A 19,328-nucleotide genomic window follows, 5' to 3' on the forward strand; every position below is an offset into this window, starting at 1 on the left:
TATACTAGTTAAATTAGAAGTATGGACTAATTTTTTTAAAAAAAGAATTCAAGGTTCCTAAAAAAAAGTATCTTCCCTTAGTTTGGGGGCTCTTAACCTTTCTGTGTACCATGACCCCTTTTGGGTAGACTGATGAAACCTACAGACCCTTTCTCAGAATAATGGTTTTAAATGTACAAAATATACAAGACTAAAAAGAAAATCAATTAAATAGAAATAAAGATGTACTTTTTTCTAAGTTCAGAGATCCTCTAAAATCTGTCCATGAACACTGTGGACCCCGAGTTAAGAATCCTTGCCCTAGCACATTGAAGATAGGAATAGATTTGCCAGAAAACAAAGCCAATATACACACGTTTGTGTAAAATGCTTTTCAAGGATGCATTGACTGCACGAAGTAGACTACACCTATATTCATGGCAAAAGACAAGCAGCCAATTCAAATGTCTGGCCCCATAAATGCTCATGGCCTCTACTGGGTATGCAAGGAAATAGTTAGCCTGGCAAAGTCAAACAAACAATTAACGAGCATATATTAAGCACCTACTGAGTGTCGTGGACTGCGTTGGCCAAAGACATATACACAGTAAAAATAAAACAATTCCTACTCTCAAAGAGATTACATGAAGGAGTGAGTGAATAAATGAATGAATGGGAAAAAGCTTAAGTGCCCATGATATGCCAAGCATGTGCTGGGGATAAGGAGACATAACTGAACTGTCATTAAATTAAGGAATTTACTTTCTAATTGGGGGAGAGATCTAGGAATTGTAACATATAAGTCTAGAGCAGACAGAAGGTCACTTTCAAGGGGATGGTACTCTGCCTGTGATTTGACCAGCAGACAGGGACTGCTTGCCCCCAATTTCCAGGTCACATCACCCATCTCCCCCAGAATGTTTCCATACCTCCTCAGTATTGATGTTAGATGCTTCATCTCCAGCTTCATCCTCAGAGATAAATTCTTTGGCAGGAAGATTCCCCTGGAACTCTTTCTCTTTCTGCTCGGCCATGATGATCTTTGTAGACTCAGAGGGGTTAGAGCTGCATTGGGCAGCAGCAGCAGCCTCTTCTGAGGAAAAAGAATGGAAAGAAGATGAGAGATACACACTCCCATTTTTGGACCCTGGCCCTTTGTTAAAAAGCCAAATCTCCAGAGAAAGGGTTTAATGTTCCTTTAGCGCTCACCCCAATGGAGAAGGTTCTGGGGCAGTAATTATGTCCCTGCATTTGGACAATGTTAGACTTTAGCTAAAAAAAAAAAAAGCTGTTTCAAGGGTGCCATTCTGTCACCAAATCAAGCTGAGGCAACTGGATCTCCCTATGTGTCAGCTGAGGGTCTTGGACTAGCTGAGCCCTCAGGCCCTTTCCAGCTCTAGTTATCTGGCTGCTGCCAACGTGCCTGGGCCAAGTGCCAGGAGGTCGGATCTCAGGATGTTTCCACTTCCTCTTTCTCTCCCCTAGTGGAAAAGGAGACGTGACATGATTCTGTCCTAGACCAGTGGGTACAAGTGGGGCAGAGACTGATCAGAAGGATGCCTGAGAGAGACCAGGAGCTAGAAGACCCTAATGGTTCCAGATCCTTCTATCAAAAGGGCAAGATTCAGCTATGAGAGCCTCAGCAGTCAGACCCCATTCAGAAGGAAGGCTAGGAAATGCAAATTGGCCAAGTGGAAAATGCCCCTCTTCCATCTCTCCTCTCTACCTGACTACTTCCTTGCATGGTTGATGACGATGATAAGCCTAAGAACTGATGCCAAGTTACAAAATCCTTTACCTACGTTATCCTGTCTGAGCCTCACAAGGACCCTGTGATGTAAGTAGGGAAAGCAGCATTCCCATTTTATAGATAAGGAAGTTTAATGGCCATGAAAACATTTGGGAAAAATCCAAAGCACTTTGGTGGTGGGAGAACCAGCTCAATAAAGCAAGCATCCCATGGCAATATCAAAATGTGGCTAGAAACAGAAAGATGATAGCTAACATTTATAGAGTGCTTCAAAGTTTGCAAAGTGATTTGCATGTATTATCTCATTTGATTAGTGACATGAAAATAGTGGTGGGGAAAGTGAAAGGCAGGGTGAGAAAGAGCCCTGGAGACCCAAATTCTAATGTAGGCTCTGCCACTAACTTGCTCTGTGACCTTGGGCTCTTTTTTCCAGGTGGCTGGTGAAGCCAAGATAAGGTCTTACCTAAAGGCATGTTGGCACTGCGTTTTTCTTCTTCAGTTTCTAAGTTGAGCTTCAAGAAAACATCTTCCAGAGGATCCAAGGCCTTGGTGAAGTCTGAGGGCTTCTGTTCAGGCTTCTTAGTCAGACGAGAAAACTCTGCTCTCCTCCTAATCAGTCTCAAGGAAGAGGTGATTCTTTTCGGTCGCAATCTAACTCTGTTCTCCAGCTTGGTACCCTCTTGCAAATTCAGGTCGCTACTGCTGCCGCCCTCAGCACCAGAAGGTTTAGATGCTTCTCGTCTCAGTGGAAAGGAAGAGCTCTTAGACAAGGGCTCTTTCTTAGAACCTGAGGCTCGTGGCATAGACTTGGGCCAGACAGGGGTCATGGTGAACCGCACAGACTTGGTGGCTGAGGCTAAGGGCTTTGGAGGAGTTTGGCCAGCAGCTTGAGCACCCTCTGGAGTGGGAGCCCCTGATGGTGAGGGGCCAAATGCCTGACCTTCTGGATCACTCTGGGACCCAGGCATGACTCTTTCATCAAACTGTTCATTTAATAGATTCTGCCAAGATGCAAAATGACCTTTTGGAACATCACCCTCTAGGATAAGGGGGGCTTCTGCACCTGCTTTGGTGACTGACTTGGTTTTGGGTACCATGTCAAATTGAGACTCATTTCTTGGCTTCTGCATTGCAGAGGATTTCTCGGTGTTGGATGTCATCTTTCTGGAAGCATCAAAAGTAGCAGTGGTAGAATAGTCCTTCTGGGCAGAAGACTCATTCCCTTCATCTCTTCTGCTGCCCAGGGAATCTTTCTTGTTATCAGGGAAAAGTTTCAGAAATGATGCCCGTCTGCGTTCTGGAGGCATGGTGTTACTTCTCTTTCCGAAGGCAATGAAACAGGAAGGCATATCCCAAGATGATCTTCGTTCTGACATTGATCTGGGCATCCCAATGGCTTTACATTTGGGGAAGCGTGATGCGAACATGGTTTCCTTGGAAAGATTTTGGAAAGGCCTTGATACTTTATTTTCTTTGATGAAGAAAGAACTCATTTGCCTAGGCACAACTTTTGGTCTGGAGCCTGTCTCAATATTAGAAACGGAGCGTTCCGAAAAGCAGGTCCTCTCTTGCCGAAAGGTAGGGCCAAGAGATGCTGATCTCAGAGGACCTCGCCGCCTACTGATGTTGGTTCTGGGAACCAGGTCTGGCATGGTGGTCTCCCTGTCACTGCTGTGGTCTAAGACTGAAGGACCTGGGCCTGGACAGGAAAGGAAGACATGAACAGTCTGTGTGTTAACATGCATTTAGTAAGGCTGCTCTGAACGAAATTCCAGTTCCCTCTGGGGCTGTCTGCTCTTGGATTCCCTAATGTTAAAAGACGGCTCTTCAGCAGGCACAGAATGGTCAATGGCGCTCTACCTCTGGAACTAGAAACCAAGAGAAGTTCTAGAACTGGAGCCAGCATCTGGTCACCCACCCTCCTGGCCAATGGTGAGAGAGAGAGAGACAGAGAGAGACAGAGACAGAGAGACAGAGAGAGACAGAGAGAGAGACAAAGACAGAGACAGAGAGACAGAGAGAGAGAGAGAGAGAGAGAGAGAGAGAGAGAGAGAGAGAGAGAGCAGCACATTTAGAAGAAAGCTAGGACATTCTTCCTGTAGCTTCCATGTGGTACCAGCTCCAGGGCTAGGGCTAACCCAAATCAGTGGCTAGATGATAAACATCCTTTCTCTTTCCTCTCTAGTCTTTTTTGTTGGCTGGGACTGTGCAACTCAGCTGGTTAACACAAAGAGCTCCCAAGGCCAAGAACGGACTGACATCCCCCCAACCCCCGCCCAAGGGCTGGAATGCTTGAGCCAAGGCTTCAACGCTAATCTTAACCAATTGTCTCACAAATGAATGCTTATGAGTGGAAAGGGAGTGGGGGGGAAAGGAAGAGCAAAAGTCTATTGCTATTGTAGCCCAAACTCACTCCCACATATTAGGGCATGTGCGTGCGTGTGTGTGCGTGTGTGTGCGTGTGTATGTGTGTGTGTTCTGATAGCAACAAGTCAGGCATGTCAACTGTAATATTATAAGGCTGTCTTGGGGGAGGTGGAGGTGGGGACATGTTCCTGATCATTCTCTTTCAAGGAATTTTGTTCTTAAGGACTTAAAAGTTTGAGTGTAGAGATTAAATCCCACTATCGCATACTCTCCAAGGAAGTGTCTGGATTCATTGGCTCTTCTTGGATTTTGCTACATGAAATATTGCCTAAAGTAAGTAGGTCATGGGGGTTGGAGATCTTTTCCCCCCTCCTTTACAGTGATTTTTCACTGTGTTGGCATTTCCCATTCTGAGCTCTACCCAACATGACTCCCCAAGACATCCATCAGGAGCTATCAAAGGCCTCCTGCTTGCCCAGAAGTCTCAAAATCAGTCTCACCATTACCAAGACCATTTCACACCCCTTGGAAAAGGAAATTTTACTAAAACACAGTTCTGACTTCTGAGTGTTCTCCTCAATCTTCGGTGGCTCCCTATTGCCTGTAAGATGAAATACAAACTACTCAGGCTGTCATTTAAAACCCTGCATGCTGTGGCTTCCACCTACCTTTCCAATCTTACTTCTTATAAACTTTTAAGCATTCTCTGTTCTAGTCAAACTGACCAGTTGAATCTCATATTCCCTATTCCATCTTCAGTCTCCATGCTTTTGCCTCTCCCAATGGCCAGAGCCATAACTAGCATGGGACAAACAAGGACACACTTTCTCTCCCCTGGCAAGAGCCATTCCTACACCTTCACTCAAAGGACTACAGAAACAGGATGTACCTGTCCCTTGGGGCCTCTCTGGGGTATGGGGCTACCCTCGCCAAGAATATGAGCACTCAGGTTCATAAATCAAGAGCCAGAAAGGACCACAGAGGTCAGCAAGTTCAACTCTCTCATTTTACAGAGGAGGAAACTGAAGTTCAGCAAGGTTAAGTGACTTTGGGAGCTACCTCATAATCAACAACTCTTGAAGAGCCAGTGTGATATAGGAAGGGTGCCAGATTTATAGTCAGATGACCTGGGTTCGAATCCTGTCTCTGCCACTTAATATCTATATGACCTTGGGCAATGCATCTCTGTGCCTTGGTTTCCCCATCAGTAAAATGGCAGGCTTAAACCAGATAGCCTCTAAGATCCCTTCCAATTCTATATCTGTGAACCTGTGAATTGTCCACAGGTGTAGTTTCAGATAGTGAAGGCTCTGCCTATATATGGAATATACTCCTCTTCGGCCTCTGAATATGTACAGTTCAGGTACCCACTTCCTTAGATGAACCTATCATGACCTCAACTGTTGGTATCTTCTACTGCCCTTGAAATCCCTTGGTGCTTCTTCTGTATATGCACCGCATAGGGGAATGGAAACTCCATGAGGGAAGGCATTGCTTAGTGTCTGGCTTTGAACAATTACTATAAATATCTGCCACATTGGCACAATACATTTACAATGAGTTGGAAGCCAACTCTGTGTTTTTCTAGTCTACTCTAGAGGGGCGCTGCTGTCCAGGGCAATCACCAGCACATCTCAATTCCCAGGACTCCCTGCAGAGCTCACAATGTGTCCCCTGAGCTCTAGGGAAGGGATTCAAAATTGTGGGACTGAAAATTCCCCTTCAGCAAGGCCTGCAGCCCTAATCATACTTCAGCCACATGGGTGACATGTGTCCTATATGATTGGTCTGTTTTAATTGTTATTGTGTTTGTCCTTCGTTTTTGAAGAAGACCATGACATCAGAGAAATGATGACATGACTTGCACTAAACTTTGTTCTGAGTGAGGGAGGGCTGTGCAGGTCACCAGCCTCACTTCTCCTCAGGAGCCATCTGAATCCAATCACCAGATATTCATCAGGATGACTGGAGATGGCCCAGGATGTAGTGGGAGACCTTGGCCTTTTAGGCTAAGGCCTTGGTCTGTTTTAATAATAGTAACAAGAATGATGGTGGTCTAGTATTTATACTAGACTTTAGGTTTACAAAGCACTTTATACATATTATCTCCTTTGATCCTCACAGCAACCCTGGGAGATAGGTAGGTACTATTCCTGTCTCTACTTCTCAGATGAGAAAACTGAGTCAGGCAGAAGTAAAGTGACTTGCCCAGGGTCACAGAGTGAGGAAGTATCTGAGGGCAGATTTGAACTGGCATCTTCCTGACCACTGCAGTGCCACCTAGCAGCCTCAGACTTAGATTGTGAGCTCTCACAGATAGGACCTGAGTCTGAGAGATGCTTTCTTCAAGGCATTTATCAGAAACCATACATGATCAGATACTTAACAAATGCTTTAGGTGATATGGAAAAGGAGAAGAACATGAATAAAGATGATAAAGATGACTACCTTCAGAGTTTCCGGTCTTCTGGTTCCCCCTTGCTTGCAGACCACTACTGCTCTCACCTTCAGCCTTTGGGACACGTGGCTTTGCTCCTCTGTCCATCTGAAAGAGAAGAAGAGATTGGATCAAATTGAGTATTATTCACTTTGCTCTGCCCAAGTAAGAGTGCAGGTTCAAGGAATACCTGGGGGGGGGGGGGAGGGCGGGGCAGAGCCAAGGTGGCAGAGTAACAGCATGGACTTTCTGGAGCACTCCCGCCAAGCCCAGTCAAATACCTGTAAAAAATGGCTCTAGACAAATTCCTGTATAAAATGGCTCTAGACAAATTCTGGAGCTGCAGAACTCACAGAATGATGGAGTGAAGCATATCTCCAGCTCAAGACAGCCTGGAAGGTCCCCAGGAAGTATCTGTCATGCCATGCTGGGAGCAGCATGTAGTCCAGTGTGGGCGGCACCAGCATAGACAGGACCTGAGCAAGCCTTGGGGGGGGACTGAACCTCTCACACCTGTGGTGGTTTCCAGACTTCAGGACCCCAGAGTGCTGAGGCTAAATTGGAAGGTCAGTGGGAAAAGTCCATGGGACCAGTACAGGAGAGTAGAGCAGTCCGACCCCAGCTCCAGGGCAGCTGAGGGGGAGGGGGCAGAGGAACCCAAAGCAGCCACAGCAGCAGCAGGGGCAGAGACAGTGGGTGTTTCTGGAGCTCTAGGCCCACAGATTGTGGGGGAATCGAGTGGCTGACAGTACAACTCCAATGCCACTGGAAGCAGAGATCTACCTTGACAAAGAGCTCGGAAGTCAAATAAATGGCTGGGGAAATGAGCAAAAACCAGAAAAAGAATGAGACTATAGAATTTTACTTTGGTGACAAGGAGGACCAAAGCATTGAAACAGAAGACAACAAAGTCAAAGCTCCTCCATCCAAAGCCTCCAAGAAAAATATGAATTGGTCTCAGGCCATGGAAGAGCTCAAAAAGGATTTTGAAAATCAAGGAAGAGAAGTAGGGCAAAAATTGGGAAGAGAAATGAGAGTGATGCAAGAAAAATAAAGTATATCAAATGTGTTTATACTTCTCTGCCTTCTATAGAATAGACTGAGCATCATTCATCTTTTACTTGATACAAGGCAGCTAGGTGGCTCAGCGGATAGATCTCTGGAACTTGGAGTCAGGAAGACCTGAGTTCAAATCTGGCCTCAGACACTTACTAGCTGTGTGACTCTGGGCAAGTCACTTCACTCCTGTCTGCCTCAGTTTCCTCCCCTGCAAAATGGGATAACAATAGCACCTACTTCCTAGGGTTACACTGAGGATCAAATAAGATTTGTAAAGCATTTAGCAAAGTGCCTGACACATAGTAGATACTTAATAAATGTGTGGTCCCTTCCTCTTCCCTTGATAAAAGGTCATCATCATGAACATCCATTATAGTACTATAATATCGTGCTGCCTTCAGGGGCAACAAAGGAAGCAGTGGAGATGAATGATGAATGACCCCAGGTTCCTCTGCTTTTCCACCAGTATTTATTCTCCCTTTCCCCTGATGTAACTTCTCGATGAGGTCAGCAAGTCTTTGAATCTGCCTTGATGGCTTTTTTTACCCAAAATTACCCAAGTGTGAAGTGCATCAGATGTGTGGCAGATGTTAGCCTCCCCCCACCCCTTTTTAAAAACTTACCTTTAGGGTTAACTTCTGGATTATAGCTGTCTGCAGTTGCCCCAAACCTGACCAATGACTAAGTGGGGATGAGAGGGGCTTTGCTGCCTTTTGTGACTTGTAGGATGCCCTTTGACAACCTTCACAACAAAGAATGGCCACGTTCCCAAGTGCCAAGTCTCTCAGGGGACTCCCATTTTCCTGTCCTAGTCCTAGCTCTAAGAGTTGCCAATGTCCAGGTCACCCCCACCTAACAAATCAACGCCTGACTCCTCTTGTACTTGAGGAGTCCAAGGCAGGTCAAGGCCTAAGGCCAGCCCTGGCTGTTGGCCCCTTTCCTGGGCAAATCCCACCGTCTCTAACGGCTCTCTCAAGAACTCTGCACAAGTCTTTCTTTGTGCATGGGGGCTAAACTGCCCACAATGGAGCACTTACTTTTGCTGCTTCCAGGTTCTTGTATTTTTGCTTTCTCAGGTTCAGCGCCATCTTGTGTCGAGGAGCTGCGACGACCAAGCAAGGTCTGAGGTTAGCTCCAGCCCTTCCACGGAAATCCTCTGGGATCTCTGCCTGAGAGGCAGGTGGGGACGAATCTGGTGTCTTGCCAGTTTGGGAGCAGGTCGATGAGGAACTCTGACAGAACAAGACAGAAGCATGCTGTTCTCACTATGTGCTCCCTCAGGACTTCATTCTGTGACAGGTCCTGGCACACAGTAAGCACTTAATAAATGCTTGTTGAATTGTGGTATATGAATGTAAGGAATACTATTGTGCCCTAAGAAATGAAAAACTGGAAGACTTCAGAAAAAACTGGAAAGACTTACATGAACTGATGCTGAGTGAAATGAGCAGAACCCAGAGAACATTGCACACAGTAACAACCACCGTGTGCAAGGACGGTTTCTGATAGACTTAGATCTTCTCAGCAATGCAAGGACCTAAAACATTCCTAAAGGACTCTTGAGGCAAAATACCACCCACATCCAGAGAAAGAACTATGGAATTGGATCTCAGAATGAAGCAGACTATTTTCTCTTTTGTTATGTTTTGGTCGTTTTAATTCTTCTATACAACATGACTAATATGAACATGTTTAATAAGAATGTGTATGTAGAACTAATGCAAGAATGCAAGCTGTCTAGGGGAGGGAGAAGGGAGGAAGGGGAGAAAATTTAAAATTGATGGAAGTGATTGTTGAAAACTAAAAACAAATAAATTGTTTTAAAAATAATACTTGTTAATAGATTGGTTGCCTGATGGTCCTTCTGCACCTGGGAAGGACTGACTCATCATCAGATAAAAGACTAGCTCCCCATCCCCAGACCTGCATCTTCTATCACCTGTGTGTGAGCATAATCAAGGGTTATAGGATTAGAGACTTAGGACTTAAAGGGGCTTTAGGGGTCAGCTAGTCAATCAATAAAGAAGCATTATTAAGTACTTAGTATGTTCCAAGCACTGTATTTATTAGGGTTGGTGGCTGTCCTTTGTGCTCAAAGAGGACCAAAATAACATCACTATATTGGGGTCAAGGTACAGTGTGTTCAACTGTGCCCAGTCAGAACAATAGGAGCTCAGAAGGCTTGACCACAGGTGGGGTACAAATAGTCACAGAGCATAGCACCTTCTTGGATGTGGGCACACCAAGTCAGGAAGCCCTGTGCCAATGTCTCCCTTGTCTCATGATTGATTCCAAAGTTCTTCAGAGAAAGGTATGGGTAAGTACCAAAGCAGAAGTCAGATGTCAATTAGGCAAGTAGACACAAAGCTGACCCACTTTTGTTCCCATGCTAAGTGTGAAACCAATGGGGCAGATATCTAACATTCAATCAACAAACATGTATTAAGCACCTAATATAAGTGCTAGGTAGCACTGCAGTGGATAGAGCACTGGATTTGGAATAAAAAAGATTCATCTTCCTGGGTTCAAATCCAGCCTCAGACACTTCTTACCTGTATGACCCTGGGCAAGTCACTTTACCCTGTTTGCCTCAGTTTCCTCATCTGTAAAAATGAGCTGGAGAAGGAAAGGGCAAATCACTCCAGCATTTTTGCCAAGAAAACCCCAAATTGGGTCCCTAGCATTAAGGGGGGCTCTATATTATCAGGAAAATAACATGTACATACATGAGTATATATAAAATAAATGCAAGGTAATTGGAGGGGTGGGAAGGCACTAGTAGCTGGGGTGGGGCAAGATTAAGAAAGGTCTCAAGTAGAATGTGGCATTTGAACTAAGGGAGTGTGTTCCAAGCACAGGCTACAGCCAAGGCAAATGTATGGGGACAGGAAATGAAATGTCATATGGGAAGAAACAAAAGACACCCATTTTGGCTGGAATACTTGGTGGGAATATCGTAAATACTTCCTAGCTGAGTGACCCTGGGCAAGTCACTGAAACTCTCTGAACCCATTTCCTCAGCTCTAAAATGGCCATAATAATTACTGTATGACTTAGCTCACAGGGTTGTTATAAGGTTAAAAAAGATGTATTGTTTTGCAAACCTTAGAACCCCATATCTCAGCTGTCACTGTTGACTTTTTTAATTGGACTTGTGACTTCACTAATATAAAATTTATATAAAACATATATAATATAAAAATACAAAATATTTTTATAGAAAATATATATACATAAACTTCCCCTGATGAGGAAATTCTTTCTACTAATCTAGATAGGCATCTTCTTGGCAACTTTTAGTCTTAGAAAGCTGTCTAAGGCAGGGAAATGACTTGCCCAGGGTCACACAGCTAGTATATATCAGAAGTGGGATTTGAACCCGAGTCTTCCTGACTCTGAGACCAGCTCTCACACCCTTATTATTACTCATTGTAATTATGATCTGTAATTATTACTAATAGATGTAATTCACATCATTAGTTCCAACTCTGAAATTCTATGATTCTAGGAAATTCAACTAAAGCTTAGATTGCTTAATCCTGAGCACTGAGTATAAATGCCTGGTGTGTCCTATTTGTGTCCTACCCTCACCAAATATCCACCCAGAAAGCCTTAAGAGATGCCCAGGAGGGTTGACAAAAAGGCAGCCCACCCCCAAGCCCAGTCTTCATGCAAACCGTGGGGCCAAAGGCATTCACACTCTTCAAGCTCTTCCCTATCCCTTATCCAGTATCCCCCCACTAACAGTTCCATGCCTCATTCTACCCCACTCGTTGAGTCTCTCAGGAAAGGAGAACCTATGACCCTGAGGCCATATGTGGCCCTCTAGGTCCTCAAGGGTAGCTGTTTGACCAAATCGACACTTCACAGAACAAATCCCCTTAATAAAAGGATTGGTTCTGTAAAACTTGGACTCAGTCAAAAGGCTGGACCCAAGGACCTAGAAGGCCATGTGTGGCCTCAAGGCTGTAGGTTCCCCACTCCTGATCTAAGCTGCCAGGACAAAGAAACGTAGGCTGCTGGAATCAGCTGGAAATGACCAGCCTCCATGATTCTTAATGGACCAGCAAGATTATTCTTCTTAAATATGGAAACACTGGTGTCAGAACTGATCTGCCCAGTCCACCTAGAGCTGCTGGAAGACACCAGTTTCCAGTCCTACCACTGTCCCTGCCTATCATGTACCCAGAGTCTCTGCTTCAGCTATGCTGGGGAGTCAACTGAACCCATCTCTACCTTCCGGTGCTTCACCTGCCAATACATCTCCCTGAAATGCCCCAGACAAGATGACTTCAAGAGGAACATGACCCTATAAAACATTAGTGATCATTCCCAAAAGGCTTCTCTGAGTGAGCTCAATTCTTCAAGAAAGAGATGCCATGAACAGACTTATAGGCTAGCAGGGCATGTCTAGAGAGCAAATTTCAGGCCACAGGATGTGGCAAAGACCTGCATCATCTGTGGGGTGCATCGTCTGTGAGGTATCCTATGGCGACATCTGTTTTTGAGCCACCCACCCAAATAAGAAACACTTCACCAGTCACCAGTTGTGTGCCAAATGAACATACCTTCAGGAGCTCATATCCCCCAAGCATGAGAAAGAAAAAGTGAAGAGGTACAATGTGGCTGATGAGCAACTCATCTGTGCTTTATGCAAGGGGGTAGAGTACAACGGAGCCCACCAAGGGGCATCCCTTAGTGACCAATTGGAGAAACTCACCTAAATTCTGGAGATGAAACTATGTATTTCTCAATCCAGGAACACTAACCTCTTGTTTGTTCCATGAACATTTCATTTCTTGGCCCTAGGCATTCTCCCTGGCTGTCCCCCCAGGCCTGGAACACTCCCCATCTTGTGCTCCAACCACTGACTTCCCTGGCTTCATTTAAGTCTCAATTAAAATCTTACCTTCTTCTCAAAACCTTTCCCAACCACTCTGAATTCTGGTGCCTTCCCCTGTTCATTATTTATTTTATTCCTATTTTGTCTCCCCCATTACACTGTGAGCTCCTTGGGGTTAAGGATTGTCTATTTTTTATATGCCCCGCATTTAGCATATTGCCTGGCACATAGTAGGCACTTAAAAATGTTTACTGATCGATTGATTTATTGGTTTAGTGAATAGTGGACGAGAAAATCCAATAACGCACCAGACATAGATCTATTAGCAGGCGGAAGAAAATACTGCAATGCGTGCAACCAAACTCATGGAAGAGCGTGATAAGCTCACTGAGACCATCCAGCAGAGGAAACAAGTAATTGAGGTCAAAATTAAAAAGTCCAAGGTGACGAAGCTGAGGAATGAAGCCCAGCAGGCTGTCAATTGCCACCAATCTCTAAAACACTCAGCAGACGTCACTGGCTCTGCGTTAAGAACAGCACATCCTGCAGGAAAAACCGATCAGGCACGATTCCTATAATCTGCAAAGAACGTCATGGAGACGGCTGCCATGGCAACCGCATCCTCTCGAGCTCTCTTCCCAGACATCAATTTTAATCGTGCTTTTGAAAATTTTCCTTTAGACTTTTCCAGAGAAAAGAAAATGCCAGAGGGGCTGTATTACTAAACAACCCCAAACTCACCATCTTTTCATGAAGAGCCCGCATTGCCTTACATTAAGGAACGAATAGATAAATGAGAAAGCATTTTTTAAACATTTACTATGTACACAGAACCGTGCTAAAGCTCTGGAGATACAAAAAGGAAGACAATCATTTATTTCAAGAAGCTTCTAGTCCAAAATGGAGGACAATACATAGGGAAGAATTCAGCTGCCAGTTGTCCTATGGAAGGGGGCTTGCTTTATTATAGCATGTCTGAACTCTCAGGTAATCAACAATATTTGGCCAGCCTAGCAGAGGACCACGTTTCTATTATATCTAGGAGTGAAGTCAGGGCCTTTTTTAACCAATATAACCTGAAAAGGGTTCAACAACTAGGAAGGTACTATCCCCTCAAAAGTAGAACATGTCTTGGCCAGGGGTGGGGAACCTGCGGCCTTGAGGCCACCAGTGGCCCTCTAGGTCCTCAGGTACGGCCATTTGACTGAGTCCAAGTTTTATAGAACAAATCCTTTTATTCAGGGGTTTTGTTCTGTGAAGTCTGGATTCAGTCTAGGGCCTCGAGGCTGCAGGTTCCCCACCCCTGCTCTTGGCTGGATGGTTCTAACTCCCTTACCACTCAGGGTTCCCCTGCCCCTCGCCACCAAAAGTGAGGCCCTGGCAGAGAGATCTGAGCTAGTAAGATTGAGATGAGGCAGGCTGAGGTGTCCTGGTGGCTGAGCCTTTGGGGTCAGAGAAACCTGAGCCCAGGCAGAGATCCCCAATGGCTTCCACCAATCACACACTTACCGCTCCCTCCACATCTGTCCCAGAGCTCTGGTCCTGATCACTGGAGGCCTGTGGGATTGAAAAAGAGAAAAGGATAGTTGAAGGAAAAAAAAAAACATCAGGTGCTGTTTAATTTAATTGAAAAAAATTAAAAAATTAAAATGACAGCAACACCAAAACCAAATACAGTTATCCCTTCCACATTACCGGGGTTAGGGATACCACAGCAGTCTGGAAAATCTGCATAAAATTTTGGCCCTCCCTCTGTACCAGAGAAGTCTGGATTTTTTTCTTTTATGGGGTATTTACAGTGCCTTATTGTAAAATTTGGGCCGATCTTATGCAATACTCATAGAATACCGTAGATATATTTTATGCACATGTGCTTGTCATCTGTGGCTTCCACAAAACTCCCCCAAATTTCCCCATTTAATTTCTTGTACTGATGGGCGATATATTGAAATCATGATGGGGAAAGTCACGACCTGGAAGGGATAATTGCAGTCCTTACCTAAGGCAATGTGGAGAAATCCAGTGGGGTGTCAAAGCAAGGTGGGCTCTACTCAGGAGCCAACCTGCAGAGAGGGTTACCATTTGGTAGCACAGAAGGCTGGGATAGATGTGCATGGTAACCCACAACACAATGCTGAATTTCTTTCTTGAGGTGAGCGTTGCTTCTGTCCCTCATAGGCAAGGGGAAACAACAGAGGGCAGCAGAGACAACTCAGGCCTGCCAGTAGTACAGGTAACCCCCCTCTTAGCAGGGCTCCATAAAAATGAAAAGGGCATTGGAATCACAAAGAAACCAAAACAGGAAGAACCTGTGAGCTTCATTTACCTCCTCTAGATAAGCAATTTACCCTTTACTACTTCCTGGGTTTGAAGTGGAACTCTGCTACTTACTGGCTGTGTGACCTTGGGTAAGTCTCTTCCCCTCTCTGAGCCTGTCTCCTCATATATAAGATGGAAGAGATTAAGCTAAATGGCCTCCGAGGTCCCTTAAAGCTTTAGATCTAAGACCATATGAGCCTTATACAGGCTGATTAATTCAGGCTGGATCCTTGAACAGAGACCACTGGTACACTTTGTCAGGGTTCTCCATTCTCCTGGGAACCCAGAAACAGGAGAGCCATCTTCCTAGGGTCAAACTCATCTGTATTGTAAAAGGAATGACTCACTTAGAATTCTAAGGTCCCTTTCAGCTCAAAATCTGTGACTCTGTGATCCTGTGATTCCCCTGGACTGACCCCAGGGAAGACACATAAGCTGGCATCGGGAATGATAAGGAGTAAAATTTAAAAACCCAACCTTGATCACGTGCATGAGGCCCTGTGCCTGTAAATCCTGCAGGTCCAAAGCTGCCCAGGGCCCCCAGCCTTGCACACATTTCAGCAAACCCCCTTGCCCAACCTTCTGGCTGCAGTATTTGCCTAGGTAACAACACTAAGCCATGGGGCCAGATTGAGATCGGCTCACCAGCCCTAAGGCTGGTGTCTGCTGCCCAAATTTTTATGCCCAGCTGCCTATCTTCACACAGAAGGGCCAGGACCTGCTCAGGGTGTGCCACACCACAGCTGTTTCCACCCATGTGCCCTCGTGAGCCTTGTGCTCACCTATGGGACTCAGAGATAGGACCCACTTCTGGGACCCTGATTTCCTGGGGAAAGCAATCAGTTATTATATGCTTATAATCTTCAGATCTGCTTCCACACATCTGGACATCTGGCACACTCCCTACTTTTGTGCAGAGGTGGGGGACTATGGGTATGGATCACTGTAAATAATGTCAGACTTTGTTGATATGATGGTTAGTTTGGCTGTTCTTTGTTTTTCATTCTTTTTTCTTTGCTATAAGAGATGACTTTTGGAAGGTGAAGAAGACAGGGGTACATTGAGAATTGTAGTTGATATAAAAACAAAAGATAGCAATTAAAATTTACTTTTAAAAATCTGAATGCCTGAGAAGGGAACAGGGGTTGGGGTATCTCTGTGCTTTCCCTGACTTCAGCCCAGATAGCTTTAATCTCTCCTACTGATGAACATGGACACACACACACACACACACACACACACACACACACACACACACACATATACACACACATACACCTCTATTCTGATAGGCCAGCACCCAAATGGTTAAAGGATCCTAGAACTAGAAGGGAGCTTACATGGAGTCCAAGTTCACATTTTACAGAGAAGGAAACTGAGGCACAGATTGATTAAGTGATTGTTTTCCAAGATCATCCATAGGCTTCAGATAGCAAGAGCTGAAAGGAACCTCAGAAGCCATCTTGTCCAACCCTTTCATTCACACAGGAGGAAACTGAGGCCCAGGGAAATAAAATCATTTGACCAGGACCAAATAGCTAGTGTTAGAGGTGGAATTTGAAACCCAGCCTTCCTAATAACACACCCTGTATTCTACCCACTGAACTACCCAGTCGCTTCCTGCTTTAAAATCACTGACTTGGGATTTATAAGAACGTTGGGAGGACTTGGTTTAAAGTCTGCCTCTGAGTAGTCATTGAAGAAAAAGGGGATGCATTAAGCATATGAATATATTTCAAAGGAGAATATTTCCGTATGTAAAAGAACCCATTTTCAGGTCTGAGGAGCCCCTCCCCCCACATGCAAACATGAAAGCTTCTTAGGCTGGCTATGATGCTGGTTAAAAGAAGTGTCTAAAAATGATGGGGTTTGCGTGTTGTTAGAAAATGGTAAACATCTCTGGAACAGACAGTCCAAATGGGAAAAAAATGGAGTTAGACCTGAGAAGAGCCCTGGGCTGCATTGCTTTCAGATAATTATCAGGTCCCTTTCCTTTCTCCCTGTTTCCCATGGAAACCAAGGCCCGTCATTTGAATGTAGCCTTTCTATAGGATGCAGCAGGCAGTAAGCCAGCAAGACATGGTTCACAGCCATCTCGGAAAACAGCAGGTGAGCATCACCCAGAGAGGCGTCTGGCAACTATTAGATGGCTGCTCCATAGACTCAGCAAGTAGTTCCCAAGGAGGAATAAGATAGAAATCAGAACGGCTTGTTAGTCTAGCCTTTGCCTCTGGCCTCACCCAGGCGATATTTCATAGAATCTCAGAGTTGGAAGGGCAGCCAGTTCACCTGCTGAGTCACCAACCTCAGTTCTATTCAAAGAACTATTACAAAGGCTGAGATTCTCCTGGCACCTAATCAGCACTATCTTTCTGAAATTCCACTCAAATAAACAACAGCAAACATCGATTAAATGTTGACTTGCTGGGTATTCCAGTGAAAAACATGCTGGATTTGGAACCAGTGGACTCTGACAGTCTGTGGGATCTTTAGGATCTCACTTTGCTTCTGGGCCTAGATGAGCTTCAAGGGTTCTCCTATTCCCACATCTATGGCCCTACAAATTACATCATCTCTGTGGGTCTCAGTTTCCTCTGCTGTGAAATAATAGCTAGGAACGATAGACAACCTTAAGGTTTGCAAAATGCTTTACAAGAATTATTTCATTTGATCCCTGCAACCACTCTGGAGGTGCTACTATTATTCCCATTTTATAGATGAGGAAACTGAGGCAGGCACAAGTAAAGTGACTTGTCTAGGGTCACACAGCTAGGAAGTGTAAGTGGTCATGTTTGAACTCAAGTTTTTCTGACTCCAGGTTCAACGTTCTATCCTTCTGGGCCAGTTCGTGTGCTAAGAGCTTTTTACAAATATCATCTCATCTGACCCTCATGACAACCCCACAACAGTAGAATTCATCTTGCAAGCACACTGAATAAACCTGCTAGCTTTTCATTCCCAGGAAGCCTACTATATAGTCTGGAAACATTCCTCTGATTGTAAGCTGCCTTGGAAAGAAACAAATTGGACCTAGCTCTTTTCACACACCATGATGGACTAGGTAGTACCTTGTCTTGGATTTTAACAGAAGACATACTTGCAGGGACCTAGATGTGGGAGGGCCTTCTGAGAATTACAAAGATTTTAATAAAGTAACCAAATCTACAACTCGCTGGAACTAGCCAAGAAAAATGACCTAGAGTTACTGGAGAAGGCTTTTCTTCATGAAAATGAACTTTTTCTGCATATAAGCAGATACATCCCACATAAAATATAAAATGATCTCTCCATTTTCTGAACATGAGTCCTATGTTAAAGCATGTTTGGCAAAGGGAATCACACTAAGGGGGGTTATAGAATGGGCACATAGAGAAGATGGTGACTTAATAGAGAATGGACCAATCCTCCTGGTGGGAGGATCTGTCTTGAATGAACAGTATATAGCTCATCTTGCTTCTGTATTCAGTTCTCTCTCCTTCTGAAAAGAGGGTGGGGGTCCGCTTTGGCCAAAGTGTTTAATTCCTCTGAACCCTGCTATAATCAATTTTTCTTGGTACATTATTAGTGTCAAGTGTGTTTCTGCCACTAGATATCTTTTTTAACACAAAGGTTTTCCCCCAGACTGTGAGGGCCACTTTTGGGGGGCTGGGGGATGGGGAGTAATGAAGTCTGCCTAATAAATAGTAATTTGGCATGTTACCTGTGGACCATGAATTGCCTATAAGAATGGTCCTAGCTCTAAATCACTATTGATTAGAGAGATGCAAATCAAAACAACTCTGAGGTACCACATCACACCTATAAGATTGGCAAACATGACAGAACAAGAAAATGATAAATGCTGGAGAGGATGTGGGAGAGTTGGATCACTAATTCATTGTTGGTGGAGCTGCGAGCGCATCCAACCATTCTGGAGAGCAATTTGGAACTATGCCCAAAGGGCTACAAAAATGTGCATACCCTTTGACCCAGCAATATCGCTACTAGGACTATATCCCCAAGAGATCATAAAAATGGGAAAGGGTCCCACATGTACAAAAATATTTATAGCAGCACTCTATGTAGTTGCCAAAAACTGGAAGTCAAGGGGATGTCCATCAATTGGGGAATGGCTGAATAAATTATGGTATATGAATGTAATGGAGTGCTATTGTGCCATAAGAAATGATGAACAAGAAGACTTCAGAGAGGCCTGGAAGGACTTATATGACCTGATGCTGAGTGAAAGGAGCAGAACCAGGAAAACTCTGTGCACAGCAACGACCACAGTGTGTGAGAGTTTTTTCTGGTAGACTTGGAATTTTGTAATAACACAAGAACTTCTTATAAAAAAAAAAAAATCCCAATGGTGGTTCTCAAGGCAAAATGCCTTCCACACTCAGAGAAAGAAATATGGAAGTCATTCACAAAATGTAGCAGACCATGTTTGTGTATGTGTATGTGTTTGTGTATCATGTTCTGATTTGTTATACGATTTCTTTCATTTATTTTAGTCTGACTACATAGCATGACTATAGTGAAAATATACTCAATAGGAAAGTATATGTAGAACCTATACAGAATTGTATGCAGTC

The 19,328-nt window shown here is 44.4% G+C and overlaps 1 protein-coding gene across 2 annotated transcripts in view; it reads right to left on the reverse strand.

Annotated features, from left to right (window-relative positions):
• The window catches only part of KIAA1210 (KIAA1210 ortholog), a 52,338-nt gene that overhangs the window by 6,488 nt on the left and 26,522 nt on the right, over positions 1-19,328 (reverse strand). For both annotated transcript variants that reach the window (XM_072627228.1, XM_072627229.1), the window contains exons 5-9: positions 13,945-13,992; positions 8,630-8,824; positions 6,545-6,641; positions 2,193-3,428; positions 909-1,072 (exon numbers count right to left, since the gene is read on the reverse strand). In XM_072627228.1, coding sequence (XP_072483329.1) covers positions 909-1,072; positions 2,193-3,428; positions 6,545-6,641; positions 8,630-8,824; positions 13,945-13,992 — 1,740 coding nt within the window. The remainder of the gene's footprint in view (positions 1-908; positions 1,073-2,192; positions 3,429-6,544; positions 6,642-8,629; positions 8,825-13,944; positions 13,993-19,328) is intronic.

Source organism: Notamacropus eugenii, chromosome X, assembly GCF_028372415.1.
Source record: "Notamacropus eugenii isolate mMacEug1 chromosome X, mMacEug1.pri_v2, whole genome shotgun sequence".
In the NCBI taxonomy this organism is placed as follows: Eukaryota; Metazoa; Chordata; class Mammalia; order Diprotodontia; family Macropodidae; genus Notamacropus; species Notamacropus eugenii.